We start from the raw sequence: 19,413 nt of genomic DNA, 5'->3' as shown, positions 1-19,413 counted from the left end.
TGGTTTTGATTTGCATTTCTCTGATGGCCAGTGATGATGAGCATTTTTTCATGTGTTTTTTGGCTGTATAAATGTCTTCTTTTGAGAAGTGTCTGTTCATGTCCTTTGCCCACTTTTTGATGGGGTTGTTTGTTTTTTTCTTTTAAATTTGTTTGAGTGCATTGTAGATTCTGGATATTAGCCCTTTGTCAGATGAGTAGGTTGTGAAAATTTTCTCCCATTCTGTAGGTTGCCTGTTCACTCTGATGGTAGTTTCTTTTGCTGTGCAGAAGCTCTTTAGTTTAATTAGATCCCATTTGTCAGGTAATTAAACAAGGCTGTTAATATCCAAGTTGTTAACCCAAGGAAGCCAAATAATTTTCAGAGTTAACTCTCCATTCAAGTGGCAAAATGAAATATATGAAATATTGATGTCCATCAATCCAGGGCAAAGGTCCTTGGCTATAAATTGTTGGCAGGATCTGAAAAAGAAAAAAATCTATTTATTGCTTAATCAGCAAGTCCTTCTTATGCATTGTGTTCAACTTTGTCTCTAATATGACTCATCCAAGTAATCCAGTCTCTCACAGCCAACTAAACAATAATAAACAGTTTGTATTTATTATTATTGTTAACCTAAAACTCTCTTAGATCCTTTTAAAAAGAGAGGTTTTAAAAATTCTGTTTAATTTCCTCATGTTTATTGATTTATTACGTTATTACCTCACATATTATGAGCAGTATTTCTTACCTCTATTGTGAATCAAACAAGCTGCAGTGAGCTACCTTGATAAATTCTAAATATAAGTGCTAGAGAATATTTCCACTTAGCTCTAAAATATTGCTATTTGTTGCATGTAAGTTATTGAGGACATAATTTTTAAAAATTCCTATTCTTAGAGCTAAGTGTGAAGATTCCAACTTAGGAGTTGCTGGTTTTCTTTTCTCTGATAGAACACAATATGCCTCCTTGTATTTGTTGATAAATTTGGTGTTCCTCCTTTAGTGTGTGTGTAATCATTTGCATATTGTACTCTGTTCATTATTTATTATCCATTTTCTTTATATCCATGAAGACACTGAGTTTCTTGGTAGTCAAAGTAACTTGTCCAGGATCACATGACTATTAAAGGCAACATCTAGATTCCAAACAAGGTCTTTCCCACCACAAAGCCCTATACAGCATAACAAAAACATTGATTCTTTTCATATAATGACAATTTTTCATGAAATTGAAGATTAGAATATAGATATAGTCGGCCGGGCGCGGTGGCTCACGCTTGTAATCCCAGCACTTTGGGAGGCCGAGGCGGGTGGATCACGAGGTCAGGAGATCAAGACCACGGTGAAACCCCGTGTCTACTAAAAATACAAAAAATTAGCCGGGCGTGGTGGCGGGCACCTGTAGTCCCAGCTACTCGGAGAGGCTGAGGCAGGAGAATGGCGTGAACCCGGGAGGCGGAGCTTGCAGTGAGCCGAGATTGCGCCACTGCACTCCAGCCTGGGCGACAGACCGAGACTCCGTCTCAAAAAAAAAAAAAAAAAAAAGAATATAGATATAGTCATTTGAAGGAAGTATTTCAAAGTGACCTTTATTTTTATCAGCTAATATGGAAAATAGATATTCTTAACAGTGAAGTTATTCACATCTTTATTTCTAAAATTCCTTCATGTATTACTCATTTGCTTCCATTTTATTTTGTTCTAAGCACAGTTTTTTTAGAGTGGATTCTTCCTATCCATGTAAGGAAAAAAATGCTCGAAAAAACTGAATATATGAGGATGTAGATTGGCAAACTACATATTACTTATTTTTGATATAGAATATGTTGAATTATTATACATTATTGTCCAATTGTAGGGCTTAGATTGTAAGAGGAATTTCATTGTCATTCTTCTTTCCTGGAAGCTTTCAAAGTATTTTATTTGTAGAATCTTTTTTATTTTAATTTAAAATTTTTATATTTCAGTACAAGGATTAACATTTTGGTGAAGGCAAAGATTATGTTAGGAAAACAGGTAAATAGCTTTTCCTTATACTCATGTGGTAATAAAAAAGATATAACTTTTCCCAGATCTTTGTACTCCTGAATTTGATATTTTTTGAAGCTGTGCCCTTTTCTGTCAAGACAATACAGTAATGCCTGGAATAAGTAGAATATATATTTCAGTTGAAATTTCAGTGATAATATTATAAATTAAATTTTTTATTATTGTATTGCTAATTCTGGTTTTAACAAAAACTATGATATGCTTTATAATTCAAAATTTTAAAACAAATAAAACCTGAACTGTGTATCTCATCTGGAAAAATGTTCCTGCTAATACTGTAAACATAAAGGTTGTGATGATACAAATACCGTATATAATATTCAAAGTTAATTCTAACAGAGTCATCATTGGTTCAAATTATTTTTCTAAGAAATAGGCTGTATTAATTTCTGTCTGCTATTGTGAGGTAAAGGGGAGTTAATTCAATTACCTAAAAAATTAAAATGTGAAAGGAGGATATGTTTCGCAAAGAGAAAAAGGCCTCATTGGAAAGAAAGTACTTAAATTATAACAACCAATAATTAGGTAGTATTCGATTAAATTAGCTCCTGTTGAATTGCATACAAAGGCTTGCACTTTATATAGCTCAGCTTTATATACTACATGCCATTTAAAAGTTTAATTGTTTATGTGATAGCTTCTCCTATGATTTTTTATAGTAAGCTTTCTTCGTAATTTGTCATAATAAGGAATGTGGCCGCTTCAAATGTAAGACAAGTCAGCTACCACATTCATAGAAGGTAAATTACAAGCCTGGAAAATCACTGGAGAATTAAGAAAGATTTGAGAGGATATATAGATTGAAGGAACATAGTCAATCTTGATTTAGAAAAATAGAAACAATATGTTTCCTGAATCAGCCTCAGTCTAAATAGAACAGAGCTGATTATGATCATAGTATAAAATAAGCCTTCTGTAATATTATCAAAAATCTCTTTATTCACGGATACCTTATTTGAATTCATGTCTATTTTGTTCAGACACACTTTTCAAATATAGCTTCCAATTTAAAAGATCAAATTTTAGCCACGACAGACCTTCTGCATGTAAGATTATATAATTTGCACAATATTAAAAATACACCAATATTGGGCAGTGAGTTATACTAAATGTCATTTTTTTCACTTTGGTAAATTATTTTGTCTTTATTAATAATACTTTCATTTGTTCTGCATTTTGTTTTATTTCAGCACAAATTCACAAGCAATGTGTGAGTAACAGATAAATATAGCTATAGGATTGACTACATACCATTAGCAGACTATGAAATAATCTGATTTAGAGGAAATGAATTGAGTTGCTACTGTTTGAATGACAAAGATAAATATTTTTTGCTAAGTGCCTTTGATTTACTAAAAAGAACTGCGGTTTACTGCTATTTTGCCTGTGGTTAAGGAAAATTGCCCCAGGATTTTCAGACTCAGTATTCTTTGAGTACTATGCAAAAGAATTCAAAATGTCCAAGTTAAAAGAACACAAAAATACATGGCTTTGACTACAAAAGATGAGCTTTAGAGATTAATAAATTACTAATAAGAGTCCCTCACTTCTGCAAACCAACCACTTTGCTTTGAAGCAGATTCACCAACAATTCTGAGTTTCAATCCTACCACTGTTGGCTTAAGCAGATGGAAAACCTAAAATCTCTAAAGAGCTTTGGTTTCTAGCTAATTATATGAATAATGTCATTGAATATCTAATGACGGTAGTTTTCTCATTTGCAATATGATAGTGTTGTGTTGCATAATATGGAAAAATATTAAATATAAAACCTTAAAACTTTAAAAATTATAGTTCAGATTTTAGATTAAAGAAGGAGTTTTTAAAAACAAAATAATAATGATCACAACCTATAAGAAAAAGACAGATAAGATCGTTTTCTCAACATTGAAACTGTACTCATAACACACAAGCCATTGGGAGAAAGTGTAAACAACATATATAAAAAACAAAATGCTAGTGCCCATGTTGTATAAAGAATGTCTACAAATTAATAAATGAAATTCAACCACCCAATAGAAATGTGGGCAAAAAGATAAGAACAGGCAACTCACAAAAAAAACCCTTATAGCAAATAAACATATGAAAAATTACCCACCTTTATAGTAATAAGAAATGCAGAGTATAACAGTGATGTGAAATACCATTTCATACTCTATTTGATTGGCAAAAATGTCAGTCTGACAATGCTAAATCCTAGCAAGAATTTGAAAGAATAAGTGCACTGTTCATGGGAAAGTGAATTGTACAAACACGTTTGACAGCATTTAGGCAATATGTTACTTCAATAAATTGAAAATGTGCACAAGATATGACCCAGCAATTTGACTTTTAAGTATTTGCTGTGGAAAAACTCATGTGTCTGGACAAGAAGACACATATGTAGCCAACTGATACAAAATAAGAGGAATTGAAGAGGTAACTTCTAGGGATCCCAACTCTGAATCTTCGGATTTGTATGTTAAAACAGAGTCTGAATTCAGACTATGTGATTTTATATTGAACTAACAATAATTTAATCTGTACTTGAGAAAATGTGTCATTGAAATCCATATTAATGTATTCCCAGTGAAGGAATTAGCTATTAAAAGAAGCTGAAGTATCTCCAAACGATTTGAATGAAATTTAATAGGCAGGTTGATTAAAATTTAATAGCAAACTTGTTGGCTATTAAAAGTGCACAGTGTGATAAATCAAGATGTCAGCTCTTCAATTTATGACTTTAGAAGAAAGATGAAAGAATTCTTAGCGTTCAATAAAATATTTCTTTTTTGACTCTGTAATTTCATTGTTCAAATTAAAACATTGAAATCTAAAATTAGGGTTTCTGTGATTTTAAAACTTATTTAACTTTGAAAGGTGTCATGTAGATTCTGTTCATTTTTTTTTTTAATAAGTGACTTGGTATTGATTTATACAGCTATTCCTGTTTTATAAAGTAGCCTGACAAAGTTGAACTAATCATTGTTTGCACTTTCTGTAGATTGTTTATGTGTGTTGATATTGTTTTGCTACACCAAAAAGCTAAAAATGGAAACAAAATACTTAAAATAGACAATGCCTATTGAATCCGTTCTCTGTAATTCTGGAAGCCTCTTGTTTTGTCTATTTGCTTTCTTTTTTGTTCATTTATTTTATATAATTTAATATAAGAATATGAATATAAAGTAATTGAATATTATCAAAAAGCATATGGAAAAATTAATGAACTCCTACAAGGCTCCGAATAAAATTATGTTGAAACATTTTTTGAGGAAGAGGATCCTAAAAAAAATTTGAAAATCACAGATTTAAATATATTTAAATAAAACTACCAGAGGTCATGTGTGACCTTGAATAAATTATAAATACCTCAGCCTGTGATTCTTTATGTATTAAATAATGGTGGTACATTAGATGAGGTTAAAAATCTTATTCAGTTATAAATTCTGAGTTATAACCTTTCTGCATAATGCAATCTTACAGTCAATTAGGTGATATAAATATAATATATACTTGGAGTACTTCTAATTTACTTTTTTCACTTTTCTTGTTTATATGTTTTACTCACTAAGGAAAGAAACTTACCTCTTATTCCTTTATACCAGTTTTTTAATTCTTTGTAAAGGAAATAAAAGCCACTGGAATCTTTCATCAGAAGGCAGTGCAGACATGTGAATGTGCACAATTTAGCATACAAACATATACCTAAATCATTTTACATGCAGTGTTAAGGATTTCCCAACTTCATAGATCTCATCTCCCTGTGAAAGATCCCTTGCTTTACACTGAAATTAGTGTTCTAATGCCATAGAAGATAACAACCATTAGAAAGACTGTTTTTACCTGTTAAAAAATGAAGTCTCCACTGTGGGCCAAAATTAAGGTCTGAAAACAAAAATAGAGAGACATCACTCAGTAGTAACTCTGTTTTATGCAAAACTCTAATTTATATACATTAATGTATATATTATAAATCACTTCATAAGAAATGTTATGTCGGCCGGGCGCGGTGGCTCACGCTTGTAATCCCAGCACTTTGAGAGGCCGAGGCGGGCGGATCACGAGGTCAGGAGATCGAGACCACGGTGAAACCCCGTCTCTACTAAAAAATACAAAAAATTAGCCGGGCGTGGTGGCGGGTGCCTGTAGTCCCAGCTACTCGGAGAGGCTGAGGCAGGAGAATGGCGTGAACCCGGGAGGCGGAGCTTGCAGTGAGCCGAGATCGCGCCACTGCACTCCAGCCTGGGCGGCGGAGCAAGACTCCGTCTCAAAAAAAAAAAAAAAAAAAAAAAAGAAATGTTATGTCAAGACAAAGGAGAGAGGAACATGAGGGACTGGACTGGAGGATATTAGAGAAGGAAGAACCATCAGAGTAAAACTATTTTATTAGGATAAAGCAAACAGAACATTTGCCATCTTAAATATTTATAAGAATTTGAAAATTGAGGCATATTGCTATATGACTATTGATGAATGGTTGTATTCAGTTGGTTCATTAGATAACCAAGGTTTTGAATTCTAAAACTTTGGCCATTCAATATGATCAAATAAGGATGTAAGTGCATTAAAAAAATAAAGTCTGAGGGCAGAGTAGAGTGGCAATTCAAGTTATTTTAAGATCTTTTCAGTATACTTTTGTTAGCCTACTGTCAAGAAGAAGCGTTGTTTGAGTTATGTTTCTGAATGATAGATTCAAGTGAGATCCAACTGTCATCGTTTTTCAGATCTGTTTTTTACTTTACAGTTTCAAAGCACATCATTCAGCCTTAGATTTCCAGTCCTCAGTTAACATAGATTACACTGAACCAGCCCAGACAGTGCTGTCATTCAGGGCCTCCCAATGTCAAAACACCTATTCTATTTTCATAAGAAAAGAAATATCACAGTTTTGTGTTAAAACTATACATTTGAGAAGAGTATGACTCATTATTTCACTCAAAATTCACTCATTCACAATTTTTATATCAGTCTAGATCTTCAGGTATAAATAAAGTAAAAAAGAAGAGAATTCTTCTTAAAATGACTATGATTTTAACTGCATCTATTTCAGTGGCTTTAGGATCTGACTTTGCTCTAAATATGTGTTAAAGAAACTTCTCCAATTTTTTCAATATGGCATACGAAAATCGTTTTTGCTTTGTATCTCACTTTCATCAGAAATAAAAATTTTGTGCTTGGCCTTGTATTGACAACCATGGCAATGATTCACATATATTGTTTTTCTTTATTATTTATTCATTTATTGAGACAGGGTCTTGCTCTGTCACCCAGGCTGGAATGCAGTGGTGTGATCTCAGCTAACTGCAACCTCTGCCTCCCAGGCTCAGGTGATCCTCCTGCCTCAGCCTCCTGAGTAGCTGGTACTACAGGCACGCTCTGCTACGCCTGGCCAATTTTTTTTGTATTTTTAGTAGAGACAGGATTTCACCATGCTGGCCAGGCTGATATCGAGCTCCTGATCTCAAGTAATCCACCCACCTCAGCCTCCCAAAGTGCTGGGATTACAGGTGTGAGACACTATGCCATGCTTGATGCACATATGTTGAAATTCAATCTTAAATAATTTTCCATGGGTTTATTAAAGGGCTATTTCTTGTTTCTGACAGCAAATAAGCAAGCATGACTAGACCGTAGCCAGGAGTTTGTGAGTTAAATAATTAAGGAGCTGTCATTTTCACATAGCCACTTTATTTTTAACCCCAATTTGAGCGTTTTACTTTGAGTCATGGCAGGCAGTGAGTTGTTTTTTGTTTTGCTTTGTTTTCTGTTGTTATCCGCAGTTAGTATTCAGGTAGCCTTTTGTATTTCCAAATAATATATGATTGATTGTTTATTTCTGCTTTTAAAGTTTAGATAGTAGAGTACCTGGTATAGGATTAGAAGGAAATAAATTACATTAGGAGCTGAACAATTGACACAAAAATTTACTAAAATTATAAGACTACTCATAATGGATAACTTTGATTTAATGTTATGTTTTCAAGATGCCATCAATTTCACGTATGTTTTTTCATTACTTAAACAAATGTTTTTTGAGTTCTAGGGACTATTTAGACACTTGGTGTAGAGAGTGAAAACCCCTGTGTATTTCTTTTTCATGGTGCCTCCATTCCAGGAAAAAGTAGCACATGAACATTCGTTTCACACAGGTAATATTGTAACTATCTCGTCCTCCCTGAGCCCCCAAAATTCACCATCGTATGTATGTCTTCAAGCTGACTAACCAGTAAGCCCAACTTTTCAGCTGCAAAACAGTGACACACGGTCTGTAAACACTGAACTTCTTGGAAGTCTTCAACAATTTCGCAGCTATTAGAAGGGAAGTTTACAAATCAGAAGCTGGTTGGAAGGAAGAGGAAGAGACAGGGTAGACAGAATCCTGGAGGATAGTATTAGAATTAAAAGTGACTTAAGTCAACTGGGGAGACAGCCAAAAGCAAACGGAATAGACGTCAGCTAAGGCAAGAGAAATGCAGTGCAGCTACAGAGGAAAGACAAAAGTAACTTTGCACATAAAAGGGGGAGGAAGACAGCTTCTGTGCAAGTTTTTAGTTAAAAGATCTAGGCATTGGCAGCAAACCAGGTGTTGTTTTCAGCGCAGTCAGTGCTGAAACCATGCTACTTAGTGAATGTGGACTGTAGGAACTGTGAGATAGTACCTTCTAGGAAAATGGTACTTGTTTGGTAGAGCGATAGGAAGCATGTCCTCTTGAGGTCGTTCCAAGTCCTGAATAGTCATGGAAAAGTGTTTAATTCTTACATTAGATGGTTCAAATGAGGGATAATTGTTTGATTACTCAGACATATCCCTTACTCTTTCATACTAACAAACCCACAGAGCTGGTCTGTGTCTTTATACACTTTGCAAAACACTAATCATCAAATTCCATTTCTTTCTTTTTTGTTTCTGTTGCTGAAGACCTCATTTGAATTATAACTCTCCATTTGTAGAGTTAATTTCAGAAACAATAATTACATTGATTTCAAATGGTGCATGAGGCCTGAAAGTGAGTGCTAGACAGTAAAGAAGCAAGTGATTTTTAAGTAGCGATTAGTTTCTTTTGTCAGGAAAAGGTCCTTAATAACAACGGTAAAGAGGGACATGCATTTTCCTTAAGAGTTTTATGTTATTTTTTATGTGTTTATATGGTTTCAGTGTAACCAGCAAATAGATCTCCAATTATGACTGCATGACACTCATTATAGCTACAGATCAATAACTGATTCTGGATTGCATTGAGATGTGAAGAAGCAACCTACCAAAGCCACGTGGCTGAGACTAAAGATTGTTCCATGTAGCCACCATTGTGTCATACACTTAGCTATGTAGTATTTCTGCCATTGTTGCTGGATTTTCCAGCTTTGCAGAAATGATGGAAAAATAAAATGAACTTTAGAACTAACTGTCTTCTCAGATTAATAGTTTCACTGATCAAAGTACTTTTAAAATACATTAAAAATTAGAAAACACTTACAAAAACTGAAAAGGAAACTTATGCCAGGATAGCTAAAACCACATAGATTATTTTTAAAATCTTCGATAGTTTCATTACAATGCCAATATGAAACTCCTCTTTTTTTGTATGATTAATCCTTTTTTGTTCTTGTATTCTTGGCTTTTCAATAAACTGAATGATAAACACAGAAACCAAAAAGTTGAGTCATCTGCTTCTTCCTTACGTTTGATTCTTCCCAATCAACTGTTCCTTATTCAAAAGTGCATTTTTCTTTTTTTCAAATTATCTTCTTTTAGATCAATATAGAAAAAATATACATGTATTTAAGACAAAGAAATATTTTACTTTTGAAGCTATATGAAGCAAGGAAGAAGAGTGGCATGCAATCTCCTTACTTTATTATTTGTTTCCTAATTAGTTCAAATTAGATAATGTATAGCAATGAAGGGAAATACGGAGGGATGCAGCTGTAAGCCTTAGCCATAAACATTTTGCCCTTTTTTTAATCTTTGAGGGAGTATAAAGAATTTGGGCAATTATGTTTTTTAAGATTTTTACACTAGTTCATTTTAACTTATACCTTTCATTTTCTATTTAAATGCTTATTTAGAGTGATTTTAGAAATTATTTGTATTAGAAAACTAATTTTACTTTTTTACTTGAAAAAGATCTAGAATAATAAATATAAGACAGGAAGTACAATTTACAGATAATTTGGTTTTCTAATATGCTATGCAGACTAAATCCTCTTATTAATCTTAAATTTGTAGAACATCAACAATATAAATGTTTAAGATGTACAATTTTTCATTTTTTTGTCCAAAAGGCACTATGATAAACTTTTTTTCTCATAAAATACCATATATTTAATTCATTAATGGAAAATAATACCCTTATAAGCCCATTACACAATAGATTGAAAATCTGCCGTTGCACTATGTAAGAACATTTAGATGCATGTGTTTTATATCTTCAGAAAGCAAATATTGAACACTTAGAAAGTGAAAAATTCTGTGACAGTTCTATGCTTATTCTTTGCAGGAAATACAGGATGCAATCACATGAGTTATTTCCTGAATGAACTGGTGCCTTCCAACTCTAGAGATCTGACAAGGGATAATGTCCTTTAAATCAAGAGGTGTTCATTTTTTCAATGTTGAGGTTAAGACATTTGTTAGTTGACTGATAATTTACTCTGACAAAGAGTTATAATTTAGAAAAGATTGAAAATACTATTACCCACACTTCCCTTCTCATTTTTAACATTTTTTAGGAGTGGCATTTTTTTGTTTCATTAATTTAACATAGATTGCTAAAGTGCTGGGATTACAAGTGTTAGCCACTGTGCCCTGCCTAGTAGATTACTTTCCATTTTGAGATAATTGTAGATTCACATGCTGTTGTAGGAAATAATACCAAGAGATATTGTATCACTTATCCAGTTTCTCTCATATCTTGTGAAACTATACTGCAATATCACACCAGATCACACCAGAATATTAATATTGATAGAATCCACCACTCTTCTTCAGATTTCTTTAGTTTAACCTGTAGTTAATTGTATTTGTATGTGTGCGTTTAGTTCTATGCAATTTTACCCACAAAGTAAGTTCATGTTTACACCATCACAGTGAAGATACAGAGTAGATAATTTTATCACCACAAGGATGCTTCATGTTGTCCTTTCATGACAATACTCACTTACCTCCATCCTCCATCTTTAACCCCTGGCAACCACTTATCTGTTCTCCATTTCTATAATTTTGTCATTTCAAGAATGTTACACGTATAAATGGAATTACACAGTGTGTAAACTTTTGGGATTGACTTTTCTTACTCAGTGTAATTCTCTAAAGATTTATCCAAGTTTTTATGTGTATCAGTAGTTTGCTCCTTTTGTTTGTTGACTAGTACTTCATGGTATGGGAATACTACAGATTGTTTGGCCACTCACCAGTTGAAGGAAATTTGGGTTGTTTCCAGGTTGGAGCTACTACAAATAAAGTTGCAATGAGCATTCATGTACAGGTTTTTGTGTGAATGTAAATTTCCATTTCTCTGAGATAAATGTTCAATACTGCAGTTGCTGGGTGTCACAGTAATTGCACAAGTAGTTTTATAAGAAACTGCCAAACTGTTTTCCAGAGCGGCTGTGCTAGTTTACATTCCTACCAATGATGTATGAATAATCATTTCTCTGCATTCTTGCCATCGTTTAATGTTTTTCACCATTTTTATTTTAGATATGTAATAATGCCTCATTGTGGTTTTAACCTGTATTTCTCTAAGGCCAATAACAATTTGTTTCATAAGATTATTTGCCACTTGTATATCCTCTTCCATGAAATATCTGTTTATGCTTTTGAACCATTTTCTAATTGAAGTGTTTGTTGTTGCTATTAGTTTTTTTTTTAACGTTGACTTTTGAGACTTCTTTCTGCATGCTCGATACTAGTTCTTTTTTGGATTACAAATATTTGTAAATTTGTTTTACAAATCTGTCTCTCAGCCTATAGCTTGTGTTTCCATCCTCTAATACATATATTTAAATTAACATACACCTGTCAGTTCAACATGACTATTCTCATGCAATTTGTATTTTGCTTTCCTTTGTGACTTTTTCTTTCTTTACTCATCTAACACAAATACACAATTCTGTCTATTATTTTCATAAATGTCCTAAGTATATTAATAAAACTCCTCTGATCTTTGCTTCTTGGTTAAATGGCTTTGGAGGATGGAAAGTTGCAACTCATACTAATGGTGTTAGAAACTAAGAACAAAAAGTATTCACAAAAGGGTGAAAGAATTTAACATTGTTTCATTGCTATGTCAAATTCCAAACAACCATTTGGAAAATGGAAAACGGAAAATGGAATTATATATGTGTATATTGCTTGACATTGTAAAGTTAATAATTTATTTAAAATATTTAAGATAGCATCTATATGGCTTTTTATCAGATTTGTAAGATCACCAAATTAGTATGCTTCCACGGTGTACTAATGTGTGATTATATTTTATTTTATTTCATCTTAAATGATTCCTCTTCATAGAATTTCAGAAATGTCAAATTCTGTTGTGTCAACAACTGCTCTCCAAATGAGTGTTTTATCATAAATATTGCCTTTTATCCTTTTTTACTTTCATTGGAAACAACCCAATGGGTTCTGTGAATGAGGGAATGTTTTGTTTAATTTTTGCTTTTTTGTGTGTGTTTTAAACTCTTTTTTGGCTTTTGTTTTGTGTTTTGTGTTTTGTTTGTATGAATGACTAGATTTTGCTTTTTTTTCATTTTAATTTTAATTTTTAGCAAGCATGGGAATATATTCTTGCATACACCTTGGGAAAGATAAAACTTTAAATGTAGCTTAATCAACATTGTAAATCATTTTCTTTCCTTCCCATTGACTCAGATATGTGCGTTGTTGGAAATGTGTGCTCTAAATAGCATATTTTTTTAGTCTGGTTAGCTGCCTGCCTGTGATGAGGACTATATCAATTGTTGTCATTCTAAATGTTTCCTTTCTTTTTTTCAAACACATTTGCCTGATTGACCTTTTTTTTTTTTTTTTCTCTGTCTTTCTATGGGGCTGCTCCAGGAGCCATGGCTAATCATCTTATAAGCAATGCTCTGCTTCGTCCGCATGGTACTAACAATCCCTATAATACATTGCTTGGGGAACCGGCGGTCTGTAACAACCCTTCTGTCAGCATGTACAACGCACAAGGTGTGCTGGAGTTTATCTTAATTTTTTCAAGTGAGAGTCCCATTTTATGTAGCTTTTATGGGCACATTCTATTTTTCTTTCTCCTGCCTTTCTTTGTTTTGGAAGCAGACATGCAGACTCCTTTTGCATTCCACCCCTCTTGGTGCTTTTATTTTCCATTTTCCTTAGGTTTTCCTTAGTAAAAAATGGATTCCTGCTGATAAACAAATGCCTGCTTCATCAATATGTGTTTGTTTCTCCATAATGTTATAAAATATATTGTGGTTTGTCAGTACTTGTTGTTCATTTATTTTTATATTAAATATCTATGTATTTATTTTGAGAAATGAGATATTTTCTTAAGGTAAGTAATATAAAAGAAGACTTGATTCAATAGTCTTAATATTACAAGATCAAGAAAACAAATCTTACTTTGTTATGCCATAAAGTACACTCTGAGCACAAACCATTAGTACTGATGAAAGCATTTAAATCAACTCTGGGGAGAATTACATTGAAGTAAGCAGTGGAGGATAAAGACAGTGTACTGGGCAGTAGCAGCTTGGGTTCTGCCTTAGCTCTGCCCTTGCCAATAAGAGCTGGCTCAGGCAGGTCATAAAATTGCTTTTTCTTCTGTGGCTACATGTTAAAAACAAGGCTTTTGAGTATGGTTCCTCTGTACATCCTCCAGCTTGAAAATGATCCAAAAATTAATTGTATCTCAGAAAGAAAAACAAACCACCATAGATCTCTTTAAAACCACTTACAATATAAGCATTCGGACGTGGTTTTACCTTTCCTGAGTATAAAAATGTGTTAGGAACACAGAAAGCTTAAAATATATCATATGTAAACAGACCACAAGAGAAAATTATTCAAATAAAAGTTTTATAAAAGTCCTAGTCAGCGATCCACTTACTTAAAATTATATTTGAAAGAAAATTCACAATTACAGAGAGACTTCCATGATTCTTTCAAGTTGGATGTGACTGGCAGTATTTAAATTTTCTAGGCAATTTTTAATAAAATTTCTACTATCCTCTGTGGAAATCTTTGTTGTTTTTTTTTTTTTCTTTCTCAGTCACAGGTGAAAGATTAGTGGTGTGAGTGTGTGCAACTTAGTGAGAATGTGCCATTGCAGAAAAGGATATATTTGTTAAAATAAGGCCATTATGTGTCTAAAACCATCTGAGCTTCCCCAGGAGGCATCTTGCCAGATACAAAGAATGATTTTACATTATTTCAGAAACACCAAAGTCAGTAATCAAAAGTGACTACAGGAATATAGGCAAGTCGTTTGTCGATACAATGAAATAATTCAGCTCACTTTGAACTTCAAATTTCTTAAGGGATACATGTCTTTAGAATTAGAAGGCATAGAGCTCATTGAATTCTCTTTACATCATTGCTGACATTCTGTCAGCTTGTGCTTAAGTATTTCCTATAATGGGGCCCATCCCACCTCAGAATCTCATATATTCTATTGTTGAAACACTCCATTTGTTACGTATATATTTTTTTCTTCCACTAAGCTGAAATTTTTCTCTGGCCTCTAGAGCAAAGAAGAGCAAAGCATTCTTCTGTTGTCTGTGGCAATCCTTTAAATACTTGGAAACAGCTAAGCTGTCTTCCTTTAGTCTTCCATTTCTGTAATGAATCAGAATCATCAATATGAGACAGTATCTGGGTCTTTCTTCTTGGTTACTCCACCTAAAGTGTCTCTTTATATCTCAATGTCCCTATTTCATTGTAGCACTCAATGAATCGTACATTACATAATTCATCAGATGTGGTTTGGCAGAACAATTTGGTAAACCTTATAAAGGCTTGTTTTATTTTGCTTTTTTCTTTGTTTTCCTTAGGATAAGTGACAGGTAATTGTGTCATTATAAACATATTAACATGTGCTGACATATTAGTAAATTTTGAATGATGTTAAATGAAGATTTTCACCCTATCTGGAAATTAAATGTATTCTACTTTATTCACCCTACATAGAAGAGTCATAGGTATTTATTTTAAAACAAATAATAAATTTGGACCACATTTTGTTTAGCTTTTTTGCTAATTCAGATATAATTTCTAACTTCTTATATAATGAAAAAGTAAAACTGATTAATCTGTATGTTTTTCCTAATTCAATATCTGCCTTCTTGTCTTACTTTATTTTTACTGGTATCTTAAAGTATGAGATTTTTCCACGGATGGAATACTTCTATAAAAGCTATCAAACTGTAGTTCTCACAATGTAAGAATTTTAAATAATACTGTATTGGATACAAACTTTTATTCTTGGGATCTATGACTGGTTATTGCTACTGAGATTATCAATAAATATACAAAGGATTCTTCTGAATGGATTTGCCTTTTATTCTAGTAAATTCGATAACTTTTACTGACTTTTTTAAAAAAACAAATTAAATAACTTTATTAATGTTTTCCAGAGTCAGAAGTTGAATTGTACACTATTTAATGTTTTAATATTTTTTAAGAGGTTAAGAAACTATGGTAGTGCTTAAAATAATTCTTTTTTACCACTGACCAAAAATAAATCTTGGTGATTGTCATATTGCTACTAATCTTATACTTTCAGATGAATGCACTTATATTCTTACTGGCAAGGTGAAATCTTACATGAAATATAGGTGGCTCGGTATGTACTGGAGTGGTTTATGTTGAATTACCACTTGGTTCTATTGTGTGGGTCCTCTGGTTCAGTTGCACCAATGCTATCCAAGCATAGAAGCATTCTGATTTAAAGTATCTATTCTTGGTTGTAACACCGTTTATTTAAAATATGTAAAGATGTGTTTATTGTGTTACTGAGGCATACAGAATTAGGAATGAAGATGAATAATATACTTTTATTACACTGAATTTAGAGTCTATCTGGAAATATTTTAAATTTCATGCAGAGTACTTCTGGACCATTATCTTCTTTACAGTATTAGGAATTTAATTTTTGTAAAGATAAATCTCATTATACAAAAACCTATCAACAAAACATAATTTAGAGAGGAAGTCATGATTTTACTAAAATAATTTACATTTTAAAGTAATTTAATTCAATTCTAAAACTTTAAAGATACATAGTCCTAGAACAGAATATAGTGAAGAATATATTATAGTTGGTAAGAATACAAGATCATTTTAGAATGTATATAAATAGACTTTCTGTGATAGTTTTCAAAGCCTAAGGCAGATGTGAAGTGAAGGAGATTGCAGCAGACAGAATTGGAAGAAGTCTGGAAGACGTTTTTCTGATCCCAGTTCTGCCATATTAGCAGGGTGGTGTTAGATAAAGCCTCAGCCCCTCTGGGCTGCAGTCTCCTCTTCTCTGAAAAGTGGGAATTGAATTTCAATGATCTCTCATGTGCTTTCCAGTTCTAAAATGCTTTCATTTAAGGAATGAGCCATAATGAGCCTGCAAGCATTTACATCTCTCGATATACTGGCTTGGCCCTTCCTTTCAAATTCTTATTTCAAAGTTCTTTTGAAACTTTAAAAGAGATTTCCTCTGCATTTTGAAATGTTGTTGATCTTTCTGCTGAGAAGCAAATCAACATTTAAAGTACCAAAACTGTCTCTTTAACCTGTCATTAAATTATAGTAAGATAGAACCCTTTGAAATGATCTGGCCCAGTGAATTTGCTCGTTTTTATTTTATGATACTTTACTCTTTTTGTGGACAAAATCAGCAAGAACAGCTCTGTTAACCTGGCTAAAATAAGAGGTTTTTTTCCTTAAAAAAAATAATTTTGATAGGATTGTGTTTGTAAAGGATCAACTCTCAAAATGTTTGATTGCATACAACTGTGCAACCATCCAGAAGGAAACCTAATATTGTTGGTTGCGTTTTTCCCCTCTCACATTTTCTGTATTCGGAATAATAAATAAATTTAACCTTTTTTTCCTCCATAGTTACACAACCTTTGAATATGAGCTCCAAAAATGACAATATTGGTCAGTTTTTATTTAAAACTGATAAAAAAGATTCATATATGTATAATAGAGAAATAACTTTTGTGCAGGAAAAGAGAAGATACATAAGGCGGGAAAAAATGAACACGATTATGAAAGTCGTCAATTCTGGTTTCTCTCTGTATAAAAGCTTCAGATTTTATTTATACTTTTACTGAAAAAATTTAAAATTAAATAACATTCCTTGGAGCAGGTACACTCTAACAAACAAACACACACGTGTGTGACATTGAAATATATTGGTGAAAATAGTCATGGTCTGCCCTCAAATTTTTACTCTCCTTGCTTTATGTGATAATCTTAAGTGTGTATTTGTTTGAAATTTACAAATGGAAACGCTTATTAAAGACTCATTATATTAGCATGTGTTAAGGGGGATTTCTTATTTTCTGACTAACATTTCAGTATTTTTAATTATGATAAATCATGTAACCCAGACTCATGAATTTTGGGGCAGTGGAAATTATTTCCTTTGACTCTTTTTTCTGCATATCATCAATTTGCTTTTTACTCATGTTTCTTCTACTGTCGCTGTAAGCTTACTTGTTGTTTTTTCTTTCCTTTTCTTCATGCTGTCGTTTAGAGCCCTACAGAGAGACAAGTATGGGAGTAAAGCTAAACATTGCATATCAAATGTAATTTTTTTTAGTTCACTTTTATTGCATCACATATAGATGATGTAGTTATTAAAAACAGTTCATCTCACAATTTAAAAACTAAAAAGCCTATGAATCGACTTACATAAATATATGTTAATAGAGATTAGACGCTTTTGTTGTCTGATTCTTTTATTGTCACATAATCAACATAGTTGTTAAGTTTCATGTAATGTTTGTGTGAGTTAAATTGTTTTTAAATTAAGCATTTATTTTTGCTAAGTAATTCATAAACTTTTAATTTTTATTAGTACATTCCATCATAAAAATGTGTCACGTGCAACATATCCACTTTATTTTACTATGGCTGGTTTCAGCCCGTACCTAATGCATTGACAAACCGAAATAATAAACACGTGTTTCAATGCATCAGCCATCCAACCATAGCCATCAAGCATACCATAGCAGCTTCTGCAAAAGCTATCACCCATCACATACAGCCCTTTAAGAAGCATTTACTTTTATTTTTTCCTAACATTGTGGATTTGTCTACAAGATATAAAATGAAAATAAATCGCTTCACCCTATGTCTGTGATGGCTGCTTATTAATACAATTTATGCATTGCTAATTTTGAAAACTGTCTTACTTGAATACACAGGATGCATCAGGAGTCCAAATAAAAATTGGCATATTTGAAACACAGAATTTAAACCAGCAATGAACTAGTTGAGTTTTGATAAATAACTGCATCACAGATATAGAATGAATGCTGTATTTTCACAAGTTAGCAATATATTAAGAAGTTTAATAGAATTCTCCAATTAATATTTCTGTAAATAAACATCCTTTCTTATTTACCAATATTGGTTAAATGTGTTTTTTCATTTTGTGGTTGCATTTGAAGTGATTTATGAAACTATTATAGATTCTTGTATTTCTGTTCATTCAATGGAATGCAAAAACCTTGAAGAAATATGTGGTCAGATTTATTTCACTGCAGCTGTTTCTTACCAGAATAAAATGTTTATCCTCTTTTAAACCCAAACTTTAACATGCACACAAATCCATCACTCATTATATAATGGTAACATTAATACTGACACAATGTTTTTAGGCACCAGATACCTGTGTCTTTACAAATTCTTTTGTAGTATTTATTACTTAATGACCCTAAAAAAATCTCTGATGGGATAGTATACAATAACAGCCAAAATGCTTATAGCAGAAAAAAAAAATTAGAAAGTAAATCCAAATACTTTTGTTTTGAAAATTCCTAGGTGTAAATTCTTTTGATGTGCCATTTATCTGACTAAACATTATTTCATGACCTCATCATTCTGAGAAATTTAACATAATCCTTTTGTGGTTTTGTATGAAGGGATTATTTTTAATCTTACAAAATTAAATATCAGTTTATTAGACACTGCTTGTTGCTTTTACTTTTGACCAGTATATTCAAAGTACCACACATGAATTATGTTAATATTATACCTATTTTGGTGCTAAGACAATTTGTAAAATTAAAGGTAATGAATTATTTAACTGACTTTGATGTGTATAAATTGAAAGCTATGAATGACTACACCAAAATTTTATGTTATTTTGTCCAAGTTATAACCAAATATACTTCCAATAATGTCAGCCAGTGTTTGTG

At 32.4% G+C, this 19,413-nt stretch overlaps 1 protein-coding gene across 22 annotated transcripts in view; it reads left to right on the top strand.

Moving 5' to 3' along the window:
* The window catches only part of ADGRL3 (adhesion G protein-coupled receptor L3), an 871,587-nt gene that overhangs the window by 842,012 nt on the left and 10,162 nt on the right, over positions 1 to 19,413 (top strand). For 8 of the 22 annotated variants that reach the window (XM_030818864.1, XM_030818863.1, XM_030818866.1 and 5 more), the window contains 2 exons: positions 13,073 to 13,201; positions 17,745 to 17,762. The exons of 7 other annotated variants lie outside the window; for them this stretch is intronic. In XM_030818864.1, the coding sequence (XP_030674724.1) occupies positions 13,073 to 13,201; positions 17,745 to 17,762 (147 nt within the window). Of the gene's footprint in view, positions 1 to 13,072; positions 13,232 to 17,744; positions 17,797 to 19,413 lie in introns of all 22 variants that reach the window. 7 more of the 22 variants (XM_030818884.1, XM_030818883.1, XM_030818882.1 and 4 more) reach the window with 4 other exon arrangements.

The sequence above is a fragment of the Nomascus leucogenys genome, chromosome 9 (genome assembly GCF_006542625.1).
Source record: "Nomascus leucogenys isolate Asia chromosome 9, Asia_NLE_v1, whole genome shotgun sequence".
Lineage (NCBI taxonomy): Eukaryota > Metazoa > Chordata > Mammalia > Primates > Hylobatidae > Nomascus > Nomascus leucogenys.
Note: the sequence above shows the minus strand (reverse complement) of the source record. Positions and strands in the feature narration are given on the sequence as shown.